General features: G+C 42.5%; 1 protein-coding gene across 4 annotated transcripts; it reads left to right on the plus strand.

Annotated features, from left to right (window-relative positions):
* The first annotated feature begins 1,472 nt into the window (after nt 1–1,472).
* Nucleotides 1,473–23,842, plus strand: TBC1D9B (TBC1 domain family member 9B). 4 transcript variants are annotated; one of them, XM_082771829.1, is made up of 22 exons: nt 1,473–1,687; nt 4,218–4,328; nt 7,321–7,439; nt 8,462–8,690; nt 9,310–9,568; nt 10,236–10,443; nt 10,580–10,792; nt 11,008–11,169; nt 11,763–11,913; nt 12,325–12,539; nt 13,288–13,405; nt 13,824–14,109; nt 14,816–14,945; nt 15,366–15,464; nt 16,298–16,366; nt 17,134–17,374; nt 17,756–17,821; nt 17,976–18,047; nt 18,462–18,512; nt 19,355–19,402; nt 20,430–20,557; nt 21,347–23,842. In XM_082771829.1, the coding sequence occupies exons 1-22, from the start codon at nt 1,570–1,572 to the stop codon at nt 22,037–22,039; spliced, it is 3,786 nt and encodes a 1,261-aa protein (XP_082627955.1). In that variant the 5' UTR covers nt 1,473–1,569; the 3' UTR covers nt 22,040–23,842. The 4 variants fall into 4 exon arrangements, with proteins under 4 accessions (XP_082627955.1, XP_082627956.1, XP_082627957.1 ...); XM_082771830.1 differs by having other exon boundaries at nt 20,451–20,557; XM_082771831.1 differs by lacking the exon at nt 18,462–18,512.
* The last annotated feature ends 340 nt before the right edge of the window (nt 23,843–24,182 follow it).

Below are 24,182 nucleotides of genomic sequence, written 5' to 3' on the forward strand. Positions count from 1 at the left end.
TTAAAAGTACAACGTTTGTGAGCTTGGTGTCTCAAAGTACGGGAGGCTGAGAGCATCGCACAGGAACTTCAGTGCAGGCCTCACAGGGTACTGTGGAACAGCACTGCTAAAAGATCCATTTTCATAGAACATTTTCCTACTCTATAGAAAACACTGATTTATTTTGCTATACCAGTGCCTAGAAATCTGAGGCCATTAAAAGCCCCATGGCTCAAAGTGGCACGTTACCATCTAGAAAACACCAGCCCATGTTCCCGAAGCGTTTGCCACCTGGAAGATGCCAAGCTGCCCCCAGTCCCAGCGTGTGTGGGGCAGCGTTTGAGCATCTCCCCATCACCCACTGCCCCAGGGACCTGCCCCATGCTCGGCCCCTTCCTGCAGCAGATCCAGCATTTAAAAGCCAGCACGCTGCTCCCACACAGAGCCATGCTATCACGATGAAAGCAGAGCCTTGAACGCTCAGCCAGCTAATAAATATTTATATTACAGTAGTGCATAAAGGCTCCAGCCGGGATTAGGGCAGTGCACTAAAATCATAAATCATCCCAAGGCTGAAGGATTGATGGCCTAAGGAAAACACGGCATTCCCACCTTCCTGGGAGCCTGGCAGTAAGCACGGGGATGGTAGCCACCAATATTTTCTGCTGTTGTGACACTTTTGGAATTTGTGGGGAGTTTCTCTGGTGGTAATTGAAACAAAAACAGCGGCCAAGAACCGGGGAAGCACCGTGCCTCCTGCTCCGCTGCTGCAGGGACCCACCGCGGGCTTGAGTGCCAGCCACAATGGGCTCCAGATCTGCCAAAGGAAAGGATCAAAATGAAGCCAGCGGCCGGGAGGAGGTGCAGGGTCGAGCCTGAGCCACCAGAGGTGCTCAGGAAAAGGGTAAATGTCCTCACTTCTCCCCAAAGCAGCGGTGGAACCGCCGGCAGAGCTGGAGCCTGTTCCAGGGCCGGGGCCGCAGTGGGGGAGCCGCCATTTGGGGAGCAGGCCGCAGCCCCGCAGAGCAGCCCGTGGAGCTGTGCACCAATAAATTAGCGTGTACAACGGGAGAGAGCATTTAAATAACCCGTTAGTTAATGTCAATGGATCCCACAGGGCTGCAGGGGGAGATTTTTCACCTGCCCAGTGTCAGTATGTAAGCATTAGCACGGCAAATTACAGCCATCCTGGCAAAGATCTCCCCAGTTCCCTACGCCACGGCGGCGAGGGCCGTGCTTTGTGCAGCACACAGCTCCCTGCACCCGCTGAAGTGCCAAGAAGGGGCAGCGGAGCGGCTGCAAATCAAGCAGCTAAACCCCACCGCGCAGCACCCGCGAGCGGGATTCGAACCCGCGACCTCCCCGCTGAGGAGCCTGCGGAGCGAGCCGCGGCGCCACGGCGGCCGCACGGCACCGCCCCGCTGCCGTGAGGGGCCCGGGCCGCCAGGGGGCGCGATGGCGGCGGGCGCGGCCCCGTGACCGGGCGGCGCGGAGCGGCCCGGCCGCTCCCCCTGCACCAACCCCCTCAGCGCTCCGGCCGGGCCGGGCCGGGCCCAAGGGAGCCGAACCGGGCCGGGCCGAGCCGCCGCCATGTGGCTGGGGCCCGAGGAGGTGCTGCTGGCCGGCGCGCTGTGGGTGACGGAGCGGGCCAACCCCTTCTTCTTGCTCCAGCGCCGGCGGGGACACGGCAAAGGGGGCGGCCTCACGGGTGAGGCGCCGTTGGGCCGGGGGCAGGCACGGCCCGGGGGGTGCTGAGGGGACGAGAGGGGCGCGGGGGGTGTGGAGGATCCGGGGTGGGCGGCGTGAGGGGCTCCGGCCTTCTCCGGGACACCCCCGGGCGGTCCCGGGCCTCCCCGCTTGGCCCGGGAAAAATTGGGTTGGGATAAGGGGTTTTTGGGTCACTCAGGTGGCCTCGGGTCTTTGGGGTGTGCTTCATACCCCCCCCCCCAAAAAAAAAAAAAAAAAAAGGTTTAGGTGGGGGAGAGCAAGGTGTGGTTTGTCACGAGCGTTGCTGTGATACTCGCAGATCTGGCTGTGGTACTGGTGGGTATCGCTGTGGTACTGGTGGGTATCGCTGTGGTACTGGTGGGTATCGCTGTGGTACTCACAGGTATTCCTGTGGTGCTCCTACACATTTTGGGGACAGTCACGGTGCTGTGCGTGGACGGAGGTGAAGTCATGCAGCTGAGCGGTAATTGTGTGTGTGTGCGGCTGCCTGGTATCCCTGGCTGCTGACGGGGACCGTTAAACGAATGTAACTGTGACCAAGGCACGGTGTGAACGACAACAGAATTCCCTCAAACACCCCATGTACATGCAGAATGCCCGCACTGTTATGTAAATAATAAAAAGGTGAAAAAGGTGCCTTTTACTTTGGTTGAGTTACGCACAACCAGCCTCATGTGGTTGGCCCTGTGGACCAAATACAAAAAAATACAAACTACAGAAATGACACAAGTGATAAACATCTTTAGCGTATTTCATCTTTTTCACAATAATTAAAATGGTTTTGAACTACTCTCTTATGTAACGCGGTTTGTGTAATTTTGTGTGTGAGTATATAAATGTGTTCTGGAATTTCCCAGTCTCTTCACAAGGAGAAGTCACCCTTGGCGCTGTTCTGGACGATTAAACATTTAGACTGATCTTTTCTTAAGTGCCTGAAGCTTTGAGCCAGTTTACTTCTTGAGCAAGCTCAGCCCAGTGAGAGTCTTCTCCAGAGCCCCTGTGTGCTGGAAGCCACATGACCTCCTCGCAGAGCTGGACAGCTGCAAGTTAACATCTGGGAGTTAGAATGCAGATATTCAGCCAAGCTAACAAGTTGTTTAAATCATAGTTGTACTCGAGTTCTTGTCTCCATGTTTTGTTACTGGCACACGTGTCAATATATATGACACATTGAGTGTTGTTATAGAAAGTATACAAAATGAGTTTTTAATCCATATTCTGCCAACAACTATACACAGGATACCTGGAGCCAGAACAGATCCTGTTGTATTGGGTGCATATGCATTTGTTTTAAGGATTATGAAACTCCATGTGGCTGTTCTCTGGCTGATCGTGTTATCTGTGGTGCTTCTCTTGAAGTAGGCTCAGTGCTATGTCCCTAATCTGTTGCTTGCTTTTGGGTAGCTGAGGGAGAGATAAAAGGGAGGAGGAAGCAAGTTTCACAGATAGTGAAAGATACAGACGAGTACAATTTGCTCAGGCTCACCCAAAGCATAGGGAGGATGGCAGGGAATTGGGCCTGGGACTCCTGAATAGCAGACCAGGGGAGCAACTGTGCTCCCTCTCCCTGTTCTAAGATTAGAAAATGAAATAATGAAGATGTTGCAAAATTAATTTATGCTAAAGGTACTCATAGTACATTATATAGAATGAATAAAGCAAAGTATCTTAAATATTTGATTTAACTAGCAAATTGATTTAATTGAAATGAATGGATTTGCTTTACAAAGTCTACTGGCGGTCAGCATTTAGTGCTGAAAATGCCTGCCTTTTCATTTACCATATTAAAAAAATAACTTCTGAATTACCAAATTTTGGTTCTCTAGCTGCATTCTATATTTAACTGAGGTACTTACAGGAATGTCACTGAAACCTGGGAGTACCAGTTTTCTAGAACTATTTGATTCCATTTTGGAATGGACCTTGCCTTCTGTTTACATAGGTGATGCTGAAAGATACTGTATTGAAAACTCTTTCGTGTTGTAGTTTACTGGCTTAAAAATCAGGTAGTAGCAGAAGCTTGGAATTTCTGGAGACTTCATATTCTTGTGGCAATCGTTTGGATTCAGTGATGAAAGATCTTAGAGGCTTATGAGATTATTGCCTGTACTGAGGACAAAGCTCTGTTTTTCAAAAAGTATTTTTGAGACAAAGTTAATCTGAAGATGTCCCACTTTAACCGTCTCTCCTATTTGTCCGGACCCCATGGAAAAAATGCATTTAATTTCATTATAAAACTCTCCTAGGAAGGCAGAGGATCATAATGAGGTTTAGTAGATATTTAATTGCCATCTAAACTTCAGCCATTAACAGTGGGATTACCTTTGGTGGCTCATAGGTAATTTGCTTTCAGTGACTGGATTTATGTCTTTGTTTTCTTGATCAAGAACCATCACAGGGTGCATAATAGGAACACTGGTACTTTTCTGTAGTGTCAATGATGTATTTTTGCTTAACCCAATTCTTTGGTTTGGTATTGCATTGTTTTAATTTCTGTGTTTGCTTCCTAGGTCTCCTTGTGGGAACGTTAGATGTGGTTTTGGATTCCAGTGCCAGAGTTGCCCCGTACCGTATTCTGCACCAGACTCAGGACTCTCAAGTGTATTGGGCAGTAGCGTGTGGTACGTATCGATGTGACTCTTGTCAGAGGCTGGATTCATGTTATTCTCTTCTCTGTATTCTTCAGGTGATCAGTTACCCACACAGGAGTATTCTGTGACTGCTCAGGAAATTTTGGTGGGGCAGTGGGTGATGCCAGAAATGGCAAAACTTCTTGGCATTGTTTAAACTATAGGTTGTGAACATAAGGCTCTGTAAAAGCTTCCACTTCTGCAGATGTTATGAAATTTGTATCTTCCAAGATACTGGTTTGTAGGGTCATAGAGGATTGCTCAGAAAATAAAGCTGTGATGACAAAGATTGCTGTGGGATAATGAGTGCTGTGCCAGAACCTGCTTACCAGGAACACAGTACAAGATGGGAACGTGTAAGGTCATTCAAAGTGCCAAACACTCTTGTGGAAATCTTCTTAGTGTTTTGATCCTTTTTTTTTTTTTCTTCTTCTGCTATTTCTGGCCTGTAATAGATGTATAGCTATAGTATATCTGTAAAATATATTAATATATCTTTTTAAAGCAGCAAGAATTCTTGGCCTCTTTTACTTGATAGATGTAACTGCTGCGTTGGAATATTGTGGTGCAACCTTCTGGTATCCAGTAGTGAACTCTGCTTAAGGCTTTAAGTCCTACTGGTTGCTGAAAAGAAAATATCTTAAGACATATTTGTTAGAGTGGCTTTGTTTACAATAAGCATCTTCACTTCTCACTTTGTGGTTCAGAAGTAAAATCTGAGCATGAAGTAATTACTTGCTAAGCCTGCAGATGTTGAAACCTTGTTTTCCCTGTTCCCATCTTGTCCCCAGGCAACCAACAAAACATTCTCCCTTGCAGAGCTGCTTAAATTCTGCAGGAGAGAGCCTTAGAAATTGCTGCGTTCCACAAAAAAAATCAGTTTCACTTTTGACGAAGGAGGAGGCAGAGAAGAAAACAGGAAAATAAGATGACAGAACAGAAACTGAATAGGAAAAAACAAACAAACAAACAAACAAACAAAAAAAACAGAAAATGTATTAGCCACACGTGGTGCAAATCATTCTGTAGTACCTTGACACTCAGTGAGCGTGTTTTTGTACAATTTCAGTAGTGCATTAGCTGATATTCTCAATATTTCAGTTACTTTGAAGTAATACAACATGGTAGAATGAGATGGGCTATGTAGCAACTGTATGGAATTTGATAAATTATTATACTAGAATAAAAACATTATACTAATCCAAAGTACTATTTTTAATCATATGAATATATTCATGTTACTGTCAAAAGAAGAGTACTGGCATTCACTTAAAGTTATAAAATTTACATGGTTCTCTAGCTGAAAAATGTCCATCTTTAATGTACGGTTTGTCATGTGTAAATACTAGTGGGCAACGTTCTGGTTATGCATGCAGCTTCAGCCTTCAGCACTTTGTTCTTAGAACTCTTTGTAGGAATTGCAGAATTTTAGTCATTTTGTGTATGTTATTCTAATGTTGTTCATAGAAGGACCTCAATTATTGAGACCTGTCTTTTAGCAATTTGTTTGCTCTCAGGTGGTGAGAGATGCAGGTCATGAAACAACTAGATGGGATTTATTCCCCCACCATTACTACTTGACTGTTGGTGTGTTTGTTTTTTCCTTTGATGACCAAAGCATCCTGTAATTGATAATTCTGCGCTCTTAAAATTAGCCATTTAGTATTATTCAAAATTAGTTATGCTTCAAAAACAACGTCAAATGGCTTGAATAAACATCAAGTAAACTTATACACAAAAGCAGAAGAAACTGTATTTGTTGTCTAATTCATTGACCTGTACACAGAAACTCAAACTCATAGTCCTGCAGTCCTCTGAGACAAGGCAGCTTATTTGCTTCTAGTTTTTGGTTTCAGGTTTTGGAGTTATTTTTGCTTATGAAACCACAGATTAGCTGGGGTTTGGTTTTGTGGCCGGGTATCCAACTACAAATACACAAATATTGTTTCTTTGCTGAAGCAGCCTCTTAGATAAGAAAGTCAGGTAGAGCAGTAGCTTTAGGGGACTGTTTGTTTCCTGCTGTTTTCTTCATTTCCATCATTAACCACATTGAGGGGTTTAATGTTCTAGCAGAGAATTTGAGTAGTGGGAGGCATGCTGTTAACATTTTTACATATCCCATTGCTTTTGTTTGAAACTTCAAAAGATGAATCTACGGGAATTTGGCAATGAGAAACTTACAAGTGTCTTTGACTTGCAAATTTTGTCTGCATTTAATGTTGTTTCTTATCTTAAAAAATTGAATTGCTATTTTATTTCTTTATTTCTGCATAAGAGAATAGAGTAATAGCCGTTGATAGAGGTGAAGAAATCTTTTACTAAACATAAATCTCTGAAACAATTAAGGGAACAAAATGTTAATGAAAGCAACTTTTTATAGAAGAGTTCATTAAACTGGTTAGACATTGAAGCTTGTCCTCTGTGAACCTTGTGGGCTATGTGGTTAAAGACAACTAACTGTTTGATACAAGTTTTGCTGAGACCTTTTTTTTTCCTTTAGGAAAGCAAAGAACGTAGCATTTGAATACTTTGGTTGCTTTTTGTTTTGTAATTGTATGTTCTGTGCTGCCCATGAAAAATGAAACCCCTTTGGAGGTGTAAAAAGTGTGATTGTTCTGAAATTTCAAGTTTCTTCTGAAAGTTCATTATTTTTATTCTAGACAATTAGGAATTAAGAGTACTTCTTGTCTGGAGCGTAACAATGCTTTTTGTCTGGGGAAAAAAACACTATTTGCTGTGTAATTGCAAATAGGATGATGTGTTGGTAGTGTGCTTATTATCCTCGGTGGCAACTGAGACATTTCATTAGACACATAATGGTGTGTATATAATATCCTCAACATGTATACAATTGATGTGTTTGATGTTTGATCACTGTTTGGTAATTATTAATTCACTGCTATAAACTTGGAGAAAAAAAAGAGCTTGTTCTAATTTATTTTTTTTCTTTGCTCTTCCCTTCATATTTCACCCCTTCAACTAGGATCATCTCGTAAAGAGATCACAAAGCACTGGGAATGGCTGGAGAATAACTTACTGCAGACTCTATCCATCTTTGATAATGAAGAAGATATCACCACCTTTGTCAAGGGCAAGATACATGTAAGGGACATGTTTCCCTGAAGGACTTCTAGATCCTGATAATGAATAGGGAGGTAGTATGAAGAGCTTTTTACCCTTGGAAGGGAGGAAGCAAGAGCTCCATTGCAGAGCTTCAGACATACATTTGAAATTGTCATGAAATGCATACAGTGTTGTCAGCATGACATTACATCCACAACACTGGACAAATGTTGGGGGGGGAGGTTATGGGCAGTAGATGTCAAGGAGCAGCCTACCTAGGGTAACTAATTAAAATCTAATCACTTATTATAATTCTTGTGAACCTTTGACAGTGTTGAACTAAAGTTGATCTAGGAACAAATATGGGGGAGAGAATTCTGGTTCGTAAGCAATGCATTTGTGTTCCCATGATGGTCTTGAAGCCATCTAGGATGTAAAGGAACTGAACCCTAACTTGCATGGGTGTTCAGACAGGTGTCTCTGCTTGTTGTGCAGTTAACACTCTTCAGATGACCAGCACACAGATTCTGCAGAGTAAAAACATAACGTGCGGTTTTTTTTTTATTGAACAGAAGCAGTCTGAGGCTTTTCTAGTACTCTTGTCAGGTTTCTCTGTAGTTGCTGTGTGTCTGTGTGCGAGAGAGATTGTGGTAATTTGTTTTTCCTTCTGGCTGGTCAAGATCTGACGGCTTGCAGAGTTCAGTGCTTCCTGACAGATGATGATCTTCCTGTTGAAAATGCGTGTTTGCAAGTGAAAGCAGACCGGTTCTCCTGCAGGGTGTTCACAGTGTTACCAGACCAGCTGTGAGAAACGCAGTCAAATGTTAAACGTGAACCCTAGCTGCGTGTGTTCAGGAGCAGATCAGCTCGTAGACTCCCAGGCTATCTGACTGCTCCTTCTACATGTCTTTACTGTTTCTCTAACTTGACAGGAGAAATGTTAACTGCTGTGTTGTGTTTCTTCTTTCTGTCTTCCGGATTGCTGCTGTGACCTTTAACTGTATATTCTGTCTGTCAGCAGACATCTCTTATCTCTGTGTCTCTCCTCCCATGTCCTTCAGGGAATTATTGCTGAAGAGAACAAGAATCAGCAGCCCCAGAGCGAAGAGGATCCAGGTAAATTCAAGGAGGCTGAACTGAAGATGCGGAAGCAGTTTGGGATGCCAGAGGTGGAGAAGTTGGTCAATTACTATTCCTGCAGCTATTGGAAGGGGCGTGTTCCCCGGCAGGGTTGGCTGTACCTCACTGTCAATCACCTCTGTTTCTATTCCTTCCTGCTGGGCAAAGAGGGTGAGTTATAAACTTACTATTTTTTTTCTGCTATTTCCCATTATCTTTTTGATGTGGGTGATCTTTCATGGGGACTTTTTTTTTTTTTTTTTTTTTTTTTTTAAAGCTGAATGGTGTTTGTTTTTTTTTTCTCTTTAGGAATCCTTTGAGCTCTGGCTCAACTTGTAGATCCATCCTTGCACTCGTAGACACTTCAGTGAAGTTTAAACTGCCAGGTTGTGCACCTAGGCTTTTACTTCCACTGAATTAGAGAACCAAGCAATTTTTTGACTTTAGTGAGTTTTGTTTGAGAACCACCCAGTAATAACAAAACTTAAACCCCTGAGTACGAAGTTAACTTGCTAGAAAGAAAGAATTAAAACATGAGTAATTGTAATTGAAAGCATTTAATGAATAGAAGAGTCCTTTGGAGCTGCATTATTTCTAGTCCAGCTATTCCCAAAGAATATTTCCAAGTATTTTTTGAGAACCCAGAAAAGAATAAAGAAAAGGAATGTGCACATGTTAGAGGAAAAAAATACTGCTGCATGGAGAGCTTTCTCGCTGCTTGAGCTTCATTTCTGATTTCTGTTTCGTCTCAAATTGTAATAGTAGCTTTTTTAACTTTTTTTTTTCCTAGTGACACTGGTGATTCAATGGGTGGATGTAACCCAGCTAGAAAAAAATGCTACCCTGCTGTTCCCTGAGTGCATTAAAGTGAGCACAAGGGACAGCGAACTTTATTTTTCCATGTTTCTTAACATCAATGAGACCTTCAAGTTGATGGAGCAGTTGGCTAACATTGCTATGCGGCAGCTACTGGATAATGAGAGCTTCCTACAGGACAAGTCCCTCCCAAAGCCCAGGAAGCCTCTTAAGAACATCTCTGCACTAAAAAGGTGTGTGTTTCCAGCAGTGAGAAGACAGAGGAAAGGGGATTGTAATAATAAATCAGCATTACTGTGTAGTTCTCAGGTGCCCCTGGGTTTTTCTCACTCTAGGCAACGCTTCAGTTATTTCAGTCATTAGCCCTCTGCCTGTTGTTTTTTTCCATCCCTAATTGGTATTGAATTCACATAAACCCTCATGTCTTTCTCATGCATGAAGGTACAGACTAGGGGCTCTCAGAAGGAATTTTCAACTTCAAACTACTAAAAATCATATTTAAAAAAGAAAGTGTGAAAGAAGAAAATGAAACTGGCCCCTTGGCCTGAAGTTCAAAAATTATAAAAATAAATAAATATGTATGTTGCAAAAAATCCTTCCACTGGGGACTGTTCTTAACAGTTTCTGAATCTGATATAACATTTCGGTATTTCAGATTTGTGTTCTGAGATGTGCTTGCCTATTTTGTCTTGTATTGCAGGACATACCTTGTCAGTGAAGCATGTCTGAAGGCTGAAAGAGGAGTCAGATAAGGGGTAGCATCTCAGTTAGAGAAATGAATAGTAAGAATTCACAGCACAGGCTGGAGTTTGTTATTGTAACGAACACTTACGCTAGTGTTTGTGTGGGTTTTTCAAAGGAGAAAAAAAACTCTAGGGACTACTCTCTACTTTTCCCCAGAGACCTTGATGCTCGAGCCAAAAATGAATGCTACCGTGCCACTTTTCGGCTGCCCAAGGATGAGTGCCTGGATGGACATACAGACTGTACCTTGTGGACACCATTCAACAAGATGCACATTCCTGGCCAGATGTTTGTTTCCAACAATTACATCTGTTTTGCCAGCAAGGCAGAGGAGGCTTGTCATCTCATCATTCCTCTCAGGGAGGTGGGGATTTCTCAGTTGTGTATTACTACAGCCTTTTGTTATCTTTTTGTCTGCTTCTAGCTTTTGTGTCATGCTTTGCAGATAATGGAGAATCTGCTAGATCCAAATGTCTTCTGCCCTTGTCTTTGTCTTCTAGGTGACAATAGTTGAGAAGGCTGATAGTTCCAGTGTCTTGCCCAGCCCTCTGTCCATCAGCACTAAAAGTAAAATGACCTTCTTCTTTGCCAATCTGAGGGACCGAGATTTCTTGGTACAGAGAATCTCTGACTTCTTGCAAAGAACACCATCCAAGAAACCATGCGGCAGTGACAGGGAATGGAAGTGGAATATGGGTGATCCTGGATGCGAGGTACTAAGGAAATAGGTGGGAGGAGCATTTTTGCACCTTTCAGGCGGACACAGGGATAGTTCTTGAAGGACGATTTAAAGGAAAAGCCAGAACTGTAGCCACCTCTTCTCTACCACCTCTGTCTCCAGTCTGGCAGATATGTTATGTATGACTTAACTTTACAGCAGTAGAAATACGTTATGTTTTTTATCAAAGTAAATATTTGCATTTTCCAGGAAGTTCCAGAGTTGCCTTCCAGCAGCCCACTTGCAGTTAGCCCCCCTTCTGCTCTCAACAATCGACCTGTCAACTTCTGCGCAGGGGAAGTGCCAACAGCCTCCCAGGGACTGCTCAAACTTTTCAGAAGAAATTCTGAGGAGCTCTTGGGACCCAAAGGGGTAAATGATATTTTAACTTAAATCAATTAACTATAAATAGTGTATAGTAGGTGGCAGATTTCCTGTCCTGCTCTGAGACTATAAATGCATTTTCTCCCTAGCTTCTGTCACCTCTGCAGTATCACTGTCACCATGGTAGTGCTGCATAGATGTAACCTAACCATCAGCTTACTGTATCAGTACTGAGATACATGAGTAGAGGCTGAGAAACTTGTGTTACTGTGCTTTTGGGATACAAATTAGTATCTGTGAAGAACTGCTTTTCTTCAGATCAAAGCAGTAGAGAACTGGTATTTTGGTTTCCTAGACAGTCATCTTAGACCAAGGTTCTTGCATTTATGTAGAGATTTGCAAGGTGTAATATCATTGCTAAGCCCATGTTTCTGTTGTGGAGATGACTTAAAGCAGGTCAGAACTGATTCAGAACAGTATAGATTAGCATACACCCTTTTATTCAGCAGGAAGAAGAAAATCTTTAGGTGTCACAGTGCATTTCTTTCATGAAGTGTAGGCCTGAGTACCCAGAAATCACCTGTTATGCAAATATAAAAATGCTTTGATCTCCTAAAATGGCTTTGTTTGTTCCTGTGCAGGCAAAGGAGAAGATGAAGGAAGAGTCTTGGAACATTCATTTCTTTGAATATGGGAGAGGGATGTGTATGTATCGCACTGCCAAGACTAGGGAGCTGGTGCAGAAAGGAATCCCAGAGAATCTTCGTGGAGAGCTGTGGCTACTTTTCTCAGGTAGGAGGTTGTGAGGGATACTTTGGCAGCTAGCAGAAAAAAAGTGTTCTGCACATCTCAAGGGAAAAGGTATAAATCACAGCTCATTTCAGAAGAGATAAATCAGAAGTTAACTCCACCTGAATTATACTTCATGGTTGTCTTGGACAAAAATGCAGCGATTGCATTACTAATATGACTTTATTTATGAGTGTAGTAGCTCTTTGGTCAATTTTGTCTGAATTTCAGTGTTGGGACTTACACTCTAACCTGATGCTTTGACAATGAATTTGTTTCTATACTTACTTTCATGTCTATTTGTAGTTGCTGAGTTTGTGTAGTGCTTCCTGGATGCCTCTTCTCTGATGCTGTGGGCATAGAGCCTATATTTTGAAGCACAAGAAGTGATGCAGTATTTATTTGTCATTACAGGGGCTTGGAACGAGATGGTCACTCATCCTGGTTACTATGGAGATCTTGTGGAAAAGTCAATGGGAAAGTACAATCTTGCTACAGAAGAAATTGAGAGAGATCTGCACCGTTCTATGCCAGAACATCCTGCCTTCCAGAATGAGTTGGGAATTGCTGCCCTCCGGAGAGTCTTAACAGCTTATGCATTCAGAAATCCAACAATTGGGTACTGTCAGGTAAGAAAGAAGTCTCAGACTTATCAGCCCCTGCATGGTTACCATGACTGTATTGGATCTTTTCTTGGTTCAGTTTCAAGCTTTTCCTTCTTGCTGTGCATGTGATGGAAAGAAGTGGTGATGTTGCATGGATCTCTTAATTATCCTTTGTATACAGCATTTATATAGACTTTGCACATATCCGTTATGTGTGGTGACACATTCTTTCAGTAGTTTTTGTGCTAGAGCTCTCCTTACTTCAAGAAAAGCATCTCCTGGTTTCCTTGAAATAAGCAATGAAATCAAGCGAATAGTGATGCACATGAGCAATATATCACAAATGAAGCCAGTTGCTGTTTCGCAAACAGCTCAGTAGAAATTCAGATTTGTTTTGTGTATTTCTGTGCCATGAGAGGTTCTTGTTACATTGTTCTGTTACGATCAAAGCTTTTTCTGAAAACTTTGAAAATCATATATGGTCGTGTTTATTAACAAAAGTGCTTGACAAAAAGTAGTTACATTATCTGCTGCCTCGCAGAGGAACTGAAACAGGAAGGTTAATTGTCTCAAGGTCACCTAGTGACTCAGATACCAGTAAAAGCTGGAAATAAATCTGACTCTCACTCCCACAAGACTGCTTTGCTGTAATCATGCTCTTTAAGTTTAGCTGATCTGTAATGACAGAATTTTCATGAACGTCTTCATGTTTCTCTCTCTCTCTCTCTCTCTCTCTCTCTCTCTGCCTGTGTTTAATGCTGCCAACAAATAGGCAATGAACATTGTTACATCAGTGCTGTTGTTATACTGCAATGAGGAAGAAGCTTTCTGGCTCCTAGTGGCTTTATGTGAGCGGATGTTGCCAGATTACTACAACACAAGAGTAGTGGGTGAGTCTTTGCCAATATCATGCTGGATCCTGGATTTTCAGCTACAGTTTTGTCAGAATCTCTCAGGAATATTTTGTTTCTTCAGAATTAGTTAAACGTGATGGGTTTTAAAAATGAAGCACGAGCCTCTTCCCTTTAAAGTTGCAGGTGTGTGGTGGAGGCATAGGAAGAGATGCTATGGGCTACCAAGCTAAACAAGGAAGATGGAGTCGAGAATAATCTCCATCTATATGTGTTATGTTTATTGGGAACAGGGTAACAAATCTAAACAAATGTGTTACTTTTAGTTCTGATATTAAGAAGCTGATAGGAAATCAAAGTGAACTCATAATGTTTTGTTTAATAATTGATTAACTTGGTTATAGTACCATGACCTCACAAATTCGAGTTCTGGCATTGTTCTTGTCTCTTTTCCCAGGTGCATTGGTGGACCAAGGCATCTTTGAAGAACTTACACGAGAGTATCTTCCACAGCTGTCAGAAAAGATGCAGGAGCTGGGAGTGATTTCCACCATATCCCTTTCTTGGTTTCTCACGCTCTTTCTCAGTGTCATGCCCTTTGAGAGTGCTGTGGTCATTGTTGACTGTTTTTTCTACGAGGGCATCAAGTTTATCTTGCAGGTGTCGTTGGCCATACTTGATGCCAACATGGAGAAGTTATTACAGTGCTGTGATGAAGGTGAAGCCATGACTATTCTGGGCAGGTACCATTACTTGTTCTTACTTATAACTGAATGGTGGTGGTACCCTTTTTAGTCATCATTCCTTTGTACCTTATAAGAGAGAGTCTTTTATAGTTCCCATGAATTCCATTACATAGCAGGTCATAGAAATTTGTCTAGGGTGAAACTTGAGCACCAGAGATGTTTGCTGTTGCTTTCTGCAACAGCTGAAACAAATTTTCAGCTGAAGTATGAGCTGAGGAATCCCATATTTGCAGAGCTGTTTGTTTGGTGGCATACTACATTCCTGTTTCTCAGTTTGAATTTGAAATCCACAGGGTTGCTTATCCAAAATTCACAAAAGAATTCTAATCCACTATTAAGAACAAGTCCTGGCAAGAATGGCCTTCTTGTAACAGAAAACTTGATCAAGCAGATATTTCGCAAGTGTAGTAAATAAAAGAATTTCTTGTTTGAAATGTGAATCTGTCCTATTTGCAGTAAGATCTTCAGCTTACTGCTGGGAACCTGCTTTTGAAAAGAACAGATATCCCCAAAGTAGAGTGAACATCAGCTGTCTGAATGAGATGTTGAGGATAGCATTGTGGGTTAGCTGGGAAAAAATAAATTTTCCTATGTGTTTCCATTAATAATACAAAGGAGTTAGGGCTGATGCATTTAGGATATTACTGCTTTTCTTTGACACTAATCCTGGAGTCTTGGATCTGTTTGTTTGTTTTCTCCACAGGTATTTGGACAATGTAGTTAACAGACAGAGCATCTCACCCCCTATTCCCCACTTGCACGCCTTATTGACGAGTGGAGATGACCCACCACTTGAAATTGACATCTTTGACCTCATCAAAACATCCTATGAGGTCAGGTTCTGGCTTAGTTTTTGCCTAAGTGATTTTTCTCCCCTAAAATCCAGTTTTATACAGACGGAATTTGAAGTGTTCGTAGCTCGAGGTGCCCAAGGAGCGCATGCTCAAGCCACTAATATTTTTGTTTGGTATAAGTAGAGCCTAACATTTTTGACTATTGTGGATTCCAAAGAGTCTCTCCAGCACCAGGGGAGACTGTCAAAAATCATGAGGTATGCTGCAGAAACATGGAAGCATCCCAGTTCATTTTCACAGTTTTTTCTCACCTTTTTGCTGCTGGTAAAAGGTTTCTGGGGCTTCTAGATAATCTCTGAGGGTACACTGCACTTGTTAAAGATCATGTAATTCAACAGGGATTATTTGTTCTTAAGGAGATGATGCTGACCTGGTCCGCTTTTTTTTTTTCTTTTGTAGAAATTTAGCAATTTGAAGGCAGATGATATTGAACAAATGCGTTTTAAACAAAGGCTGAAGGTGATCCAGTCCCTAGAGGATACAGCCAAGAAGAGTGTGGTATGTGACTCCCAGATTAAATGAGCTACCAAATGGCATATTAATGCAATGCGTTTTGCTTTAAGAATCAAGAAAGTTTGCTCCGTAGCAAACCTGGTTTTAAGTCACTTAAAGAATGGCACTTAATGTGAGAAATGGATTTACTGGCTGGAATAATGGATTTTCAGTTTTCTTGTTCACATAGGTCTAGTTAATCTAATAAAATGGTTTAAAGTGATTGGGCATGATCAAATTAGATACTTGGCATGGAGGGAGATAAAAACCACTTATAGGCCTCATAATAGTCTCCAATGCCTAACACTGTCTGTTTTCCTACTTGCCTGTAATCTTTGAGAAAAATAGATAGCAGATAAGTATTTTTCTCCTATTTAGAGGGTATGCTAGCATGTTGGGGAATTTTACAGAAGGGTTAATGGCCAGAAATGAGTATTGACATCTATTGCAACTATCTCCCACGCTCCAGGTGGGGAACCTTGTCCATCTGTTTCTTTTGCTGTTGTTTTTCTGTGCATCTAAGTCAAATATCTGAAGATAGAAACAAGAGGGAGGGGCAACACAGGGTTCTCAGTGCTGCAGAGACAGGAAGTAATCAGTGAGTTTTTACTAGCTGCTTAAAATGTCAGTGGTTTCTGCTTGACCAGAAACTGTCTTCTTGACCTGTAATCCATAGCAATGGAAGGTATTGGAATGGTTATGTTTTCTCTCCTCTCTTGTGCCATATCTCATTTTAATTGTTTTCTTCTCTTCTTTGTTACACAGATTTTTCACTGAGTCATATTTAATTTGTCTAGCTTTGAAATAAATAACTCACTCTGTTTTTTCCCTAACTGTAGGTCCGAGCTGTGTCTAGTGACATTGGTTTCTCTATTGAAGAACTAGAAGAGCTGTATGTAGTGTTCAAGGTAAGAACCTATAGAAGCTATAGAGTGAGGAGGGGTGTGTTCTGACACAGAACAAATGTCAAAATAAGTAAAAAAGGAAGTAGTGATTCTGTTTTTATTCTTGATCCAACTTGTCAGAAGCAGATGTGGGGTTCTGTTACATGTGGTGCAACTGAGACCGGCTCTATTACGAAATGATTCTTGGGGGGCAAAGATGGTCAAACCAAGTTCACAGTATTTGAATAACGCTTATTCAGAGAACACAGTCAAGAGAAAGGAATGTCACACAGCACTTACGGAGCTAGGATTGACTTATACCTCAGTTTTTATTCTCAGGTTTGCCATAGAGTTGCTCTGTAAGTGCTGTGCCTCTGTTTGCCAGTGTATGTATTGTTAAAAAAAATAAAAAAAAAAAAATCAAACTTCATTTACCAAAGTCACTGCAAATTCAGTTCCACTCTGCTATAGACTCAGAGTCCTAGTTGTAAAATCTGCATTTTCCCTTTGCGGTAAATACTGACTTTCATTTCATTCAAACCTGAAATAATCTTTTTTGTATTTTTCACTTAAATTTGTTCCGTATGGTTTTGTGAAATCCCTGTCTCTTCCTTCACATCATACTATTTTGTAGTGAAATAATGCTAGTAATAATGGTTGAGATAAACAGTGTGTCTGACATATCTCGTCTCTGCTTACTTGGTGCTATTCTTGAGCTATAAGAAAGTCTCCACTCCCATGGATTGTTGTAGTATAAAATAATCTGACCTATCAACCCTTTCCCTCCAAAGGCAAAGTATCTGATGAGTTGCTACTGGGGAAACAACCGTGCTGCAGCTGCCCGCCGAGATCAGAGTTTGCCCTACCTGGAGCAGTATCGCATAGACATGGAGCAGTTCAAAGAGCTGTTCATCAGTTTGACACCCTGGTCCTGTGGTGCCCATACACCTGTGCTGGCAGGACGCTTGTTCCGGCTTCTGGATGAGAACAGGGATTCTCTCATTAACTTCAAGGAGTTTGTTACAGGGATGAGTAAGTGGTATTTCTGGAGATCTTGGAATATTACAAAAAAACATTTTCTGTCGTCTTCCAGAGAACTAAAAAAATAAAGAGATGGTGATGTTTGCACTATCATGAAGGGAGGGTTGACAGTCTTACAACATGTTTCAGGCAGAACAAAAGATGCCTTTTTCCTGCTAGACAGTCTCCCATTTTGGGAAACAATATGTGGTAAACCTACAAGATGAAGCTTTGCTGGGGATATTTCTTTGCTGCTTCTGCAGAGAGCTTTATTCAGCTTAGCATTTCCTCATTGCATTAGAACTCATTCTGTTTTGAGCTTGTGTGCAGAGGGTGATTCTTTATCCTAACTGCTGTTTTTCTTACTCTTCTGATTTATTTTTTTACTTGCAGGTGGGATGTACCATGGTGACCTCACAGATAAACTCAAAATACTTTACAAACTTCATCTGCCTCCTGGTGAGTGATTGCTTCCATATACTGCTACTAGTGAGCATGGTCTGTTCTGACATGCAATAGAAAAGGGATGCCTCATGAGTTTTGCTGATGAAATGGATAATGCCACTGTTCAGTTACCTTAGAGATCTTAACATTTCTTTCTCTGTGAGTACAGCTCTGAATCCAGAGGAGACGGAGTCTGCTTTGGAGGCCACGAGTTATTTCACAGAGGATGTTACAACAGAAGGTAATGCAACACTTTGTGCCTGTACACCTCAGTTTAGGTAGGAGTTGCAGCACAAATCCATGTGCTGTGAATGGTGATTTTTGCAAGGCATGGTCTCATGGTGGGCAACATGTTAAGATTGCCAGTGGTTTTGAGTTGGCTGCTATTATTGCATGATGGGAAAGAAGTTCGGAGCTTCAACTGCTGAGCACCCATTTCATGCAGGACACAGCACGCTCTGAAGCACAGAGACAGCTGAGAAGGAGCGGTGTGCTTTTACCAGTTCCTGTCTCTCACCCTGATTTGGGTTTTTCATGCGAGTCTCATTGTCTCTCTTCTTGTTTTTGTTTCTTTCTCTGTGTTTGTCTCTGTGTGGCCTTTTCTTCTGTTTTATCTGGGATATTGTCCCCTCAACCCCTCTTTCTTCTGCTCCAGTATCTCCTTTTGTGTCAGAGCTGGATTTCTGCCTGCCCTGTGAGTCTCAAGGTCAGTCCATGGATTATGTGCACACGTTGAGCATGGCTGTAATGCTGATATTTTCTGCCAGCACCAACATGCTATTTTAAATGCTCTGAAGTTGCTGCTGCTCCTCTCTCATGACATTCCTGCTGTGAATAAAGTATTATAAGTAATTGAACACACTTCAATATATTCTACCTATTGTGTTTCAACCTTCGCCAAAATAGGTTTTGTCCATCTTAAGTATGGACAAAGTATGTTGTTTGTGCTTTATGTTTACCAAAAAAGAGTAATGCTCCAAAAAAAAAAAAAAGAGTTAAATAAAAGGGGTAGTTGCACTGTTTGGTGCTAGATGGCTAACTGAATAAGTCTGAGCTCAGACTAGATTTCCTGTGTAGTCTAGTGACGATATAAGGAACCAGAAGTGAAATTCATAAAATTAGACTCTGCAAATTACTGCCAAAATGTCTGCTCAGCCCATGAGTAATGGACAGTGTAGACATTAGTCACTTACCCTATGTACTCAGTAGTGGATTAGTTTTTTTCCATTTGTTATCTTGCTTTGGATAACGGAACTTTTGTCTTTAAGCCATGCCATTGCTTAGGAGCCTTTTATGTCTGTTTCACCCTTTCTTTTAGAGTTCTGTCATCTCCCTCAGCTGTTTCACCCTCTTTTTCAGTGTGGCTTCTTTTTTTCCAGTTTATCCCAACACCCTCATGCTTCTGTCCCGTGGGAGTGTGTGATCTAGCTTCTGTTAAATATATTCATACATGATTTTAATTTGGATATGAGTTGTCTTATAGTCTTCATGTGTTGTGTTGTTGAAAAACAGATATTAATGACTTTTTAATAATTTTGTTATTTTTAGAAACCCCAGAAGACAAAGGAAGGAGAAATGACAATGGTCAAGAAAAAGGTAATTTCATCATAAAGACATTCCAATCTTGTTTCTTTCATATTACCAACTTAATTGTCCTTCGCTGTATCATGAAGACCTTTCAAAGTGACCCGCATGGACAGTGACAAAGTGGGATGTGAGCTACAAAGTAGCCCTCCTGCCTTACTGCTCTGACTTTTTAGCCTACCAAGATCATAACATTTGAAAATCACATTTGGTTAGTTATCAACTAATAGAGTTAATTTATTAGAAATCAGGCTAATGCAGGAGTGTTAAGATTGCAGCCCAGAAGGCCAAGTGTATCCTGGGCTGCATCAATAGAGGTGTGGCCAGCAGGTTGAGGGAGGTGATTGTCCCCCTCTACTCTGCCCTTGTTGAGGCCCTTCCTGGAGTGCTGCATCTAGATTTGGGGCCCCCAAAGCAAGAAGGATGTGGACCTGGACCTGTTAAAGTGGGCCCAGAGGAAGGTCACAATGATGATTAGAGGCTGGAGCACCTCTCCTATGAAAAAAGGCTGAGAGAGCTGGGGATGTTCAGCCTGGAGAAGAGAATACTCCAGGGAGATCTTACTGCAGCCTTTTAGTACTTACACGGGGTTTATAGAAAAGATGGAGAGTGACTTTTTACATGGGCAGGTTGTGATAGGACAAAGGGGAACAGTTTTAAACTAAAAGAGGGGAGATACAGATTATAAATGTTTGGAGGAAATTCTTCACTTAGAGAGTAGTGAGACACTAGACCCGGTTGCCCAGAGAACTTATGGATGCCCCATCCCTGGAAGCATTCAAGGACAGGTGGGCTGATCTAGTGGGTGGCATCCCTGCCCATGGCAAGGGGGTTGGAACTAGAGGCTCTTTAAGGTCCCTTCCAGCACAAGTCATTGTGAAGATTACTGCTCTACTGAATTTTATCAGATAAACCAGCAGAAAACAATGCAGCTTTCCTGAGAGATGCTTTCCTGAGCTGTCAATAAAACTTGCTTCCAATGTGTTTTTTGCTGAGATGGGGTTCTCTTTGTCTGAAACCATTAACCACCTGGCAGTAGTGCCTTGGTCTTGTCTTGCAGAGGAGAAAGGTACCAGTCCACAGGACTACAGATACTACCTAAGAATGTGGGCCAAAGAAAAAGAGTCCAAAAAAGAAACTATTAAAGATCTCCCTAAAATGAGCCAGGTAAGAATTGAACCTGAAGGTTTCCAGTTAGATGACTGACAGCTTATCAGAGAATTCAGCAATATGTAGCAGCTATTTTGCCAGCATGCTCAGTCATTGCCAGTAGATTGCCTTGCTCTTCTGGTCTGGTGAGCTTTAGAAGCCTCTAGTTCTAAACAGTTGCGTTTAATTCCTCAGTGGACATGTTGCTGGCTATCAAGCTGCTTTGTTTCCACCTGACAAACGTGTTTGATTCTGTGCCTCCCGGATCATTTTTTCCTGTAAGACCTGCAATCTTTGTTTTCCCTCTAGAGCACTATGTTTTGGATACGCCACCACTCATACAAACTTGTTTGGCTTTTTGTTTTTGCATTGCCTGAAGTTAAAGTTGCTTAGGAGAGAGCAAAGAATGTGGTTACAAGAGAGTCTGATGACTAGTGCCACCTTTTCTGTCTCTAATTTCCTTTATGGGTGCTTTTTATACCAGTTGGGAAATGTGTAGAAGCTGACCACAAAAGAGAAACAGGGCAGAAGTAAAGCTTAGGTTTTCTCAGGTGTGAGCATGTCAGTATTCTGTTCATCTGGCAGCAAAAACACTGCCAGTATTAAATTCCTAGCTGTGTCTCAATTTAGCCTCTAGAGCAGAGAGAGGAGTTTGCCTGTGTTTGGACTGTTCTGAATCAGTAAAAGTCACTACTTGATGGGGAGGCAAATAAATGAAGAGTCAGGCAAGATGGTGTCTGTTGTTTCATCAACCACTGTCAACTTTTTGCAGCCTTAAGTATGATTTTTGGTCTTTGTCTCTGAAAGGAACAATTCATAGAGTTATGCAAAACCCTTTACAACATGTTCAGTGAGGACCCCGTAGAACAAGAGCTGTACCATGCAATTGCCACGGTAGCCAGTCTCCTTCTGCGAATTGGGGAGGTTGGGAAGAAGTTCTCCAGCAGACCTGTAAGGAAGTCTGAGGACTGCAAAACAAACAGTACCCAAGATCCTGTGAGTGAAGAGGAGTCACCAACATCTGAACAGAGTCAGAATTCGGCAGTGGAGCAGCAACCCCAAGCTGACCACGAGGACAAAACCTGCGGAGATCCTCAGCCTGAAAAAACCCAGCAGGAGAACCAAACACTGGGAGATGGGTCAGGGGAAGGACAAGGCTCTCCTTTGCAGCTGCTATCAGATGATGAAACCAAAGATGATATGTCCATGTCTTCCTACTCCATGGTCAGCACAGGCTCCCTGCAGTGTGAAGACATTGCAGATGACACGGTCCTGGTTGGTTGTGAAGGTGGCAGTGCAGCTGCCAGGTACGGCAGTACCATCGACACTGACTGGTCAATCTCCTTTGAGCAGATCTTAGCTTCCATGCTGACTGAGACAGCCCTCGTAAACTACTTTGAGAAAAAGGTCAACATTCTGCAAAAGATCAAAGAACAGAAGAAGGTGGAGAGGCAGTTCAGTTCATCCAGTGACTATGAACTTTCCTCTGTGTCAGGGTGAACTCAAAGCAGTAATTGTCTTTGGGAAATGAAACGGGGAGATAATGTGGCAGATGGCAGGATGGTTTGATATTTTGTTTTTGTTTTTTTTTTCTGTTATTGTTGTTCTTTAATCAGAGACCAGTAACTACACAATTACGATAGATTCTGATCGATAAGGGGCTTCAGACAGTGACTGCTTTCTGTAGGTGCTTTTTTGGCTACTTGGGCTGGCAGAATTAGATTTACATTCTCAAGAGCCATTAGAACCTAATAGCCCCTGACGTACAGAATTACCACCGTAAATTATGCATGTCTGCCTTTTGCCGTCTTTTATTTTAATGACGTTTTATTTCAGACAGTAACTGCTCCTTGCCTGCCCTTGTTTGCTGTAGGTTCCTGGGTAACTTGCACAGCAGATGCAGCCTGGCTTGAAACCATGTTCACATCTGGCTGCAGTCTGAGAGCTCATGCAGTGTCCTCAAGTGCTATAGGACCCTGACCTATAATTAAATAGTCTTGTAAGTTCTTCAGTGCTGTTCTGTGACCCAGCAGCTATAATGCAGATGTGCCCCCACTGCTCCCAGCACCCTAAGATCTAAACACACATTCTCAGATCTGCTGGTTTCTTTCAGATGTGATTTGGCACTTTCATAGGATATGATAACTTTTTTCTCATTCAGCATTCAGGAGACGGTTTTCAGATAAACTTGGTTTTCTAGCTTTTGCTCTTCTAATTCGTTGAAAGCCAATTGTTTTTAGTTTCTCTGGGAAACCACAAGCTCCTCGACTTGAGTGCAGAAGTAATATTAAATCAATCAATGGGCCCTTGACAGTTGTAAGGAGGAGGGAGTATGTTCCTGACATACAAGTCAGTGAATCAGTCTCAACATTGCAGATCTGTGGCACGCTGGTCTGCTGGACTTTCCCTGTTGGAGCGGAAAATATTCATTTTCTTGCTGAGTCTCTTTTTTTTTTTTTCGTTTTTTGCTAACTAACCATGGGTCCAATTTTCAGAAAGACTCCTAAGAATACTGTGATCAGTCAGCCCTTGCAAATGCTGGGGGTAGGAAGGTTTGCAGGAGCGCTGTGCCACCTGCAGCTGCTGAGTGTGTCCCTTCTGAACATCTTGTGTACAAAGTGTCTGACCACGGACGTGCTCGTAGAAACTGCTGCACATCAGAGGGCTTTTACACCTGAAGAGGAAGAAGGCAAAGCAGTGTGGTGCTCTGCCATCAGCCCATTATGGGAAACCTGAATAGACTAGATCTCTTTCCAGTTAAGGAGATTAAATAACTGGGAGACTGAGCGACTGCTCTCTAAATCGGCAAAGCCCAGAAGAAACTAAGAGTTAGCCTTCTGGTAGCAGGGCATCCGCTCCGAGGAAGGAGAATTGATGCTGTCTGTACAGCTGAATTCATCTCAGTGCACAAGCATCTGCCTCGAAGGGCCAGAGCGAGAGATGCTGGTGCTCAGCGAGAGCAAACCCGGCACTGAGGGCAAGATTTGCTACAGCTTCTGGCTGGCATTGGGAATGTAAAGGCTGGGAAGGACGCGTGTGGTTGGATGTTCCCATTTAACACTACTCGGTGTGCTACTCAGTGTTAATCCCCCCTCGTGACGTTCTCTCTGTGTATTCACAGTTCGTACGTATTTCTTATTTTCCTGCCTCCTCTGTCCTGTATCCGGAGAGCAGCCATGAGTAAAACCGCTTTTACTAATTATTCAGTAATTTATTGTAATTTTTTAAAAGTCCAACTACTCCATGTGATTTTACACTGTCTGTCTGACCTGTCATGTACTCAATAAACGAACCAGAACCCGATGGGCATCCTGGGCTGCCTTTTGTTTGTTCCCTGAGCTCCTGGAACGGTGCTTGGGCCTTGTCCATGGCAGTAACCTTAAAGGATGGACTCGGTGGGGCTGGAGTGAGCCTTTATTGTCATGCTGTGTATCCACTTGCTGTGAATTTACTCACTTTTGGGTGGCTGGAGTGAATTTTTATTATTTTGTGTATTTATTCATTGTGTGGCGCACGCTGTCATGAGCTTCAGGGTGAGAGCTCCGGTTTGGTGGCTACACAACCATGAGCTGCTTTCCTCCAGGAATAAGGTGACAGTGCCCTAATTAACGACCGTGCGCTAATTAATGACCGTGCCGTAATT

This window comes from Aythya marila, assembly GCF_965140915.1.
Source record: "Aythya marila genome assembly, chromosome: 14".
NCBI lineage: Eukaryota > Metazoa > Chordata > Aves > Anseriformes > Anatidae > Aythya > Aythya marila.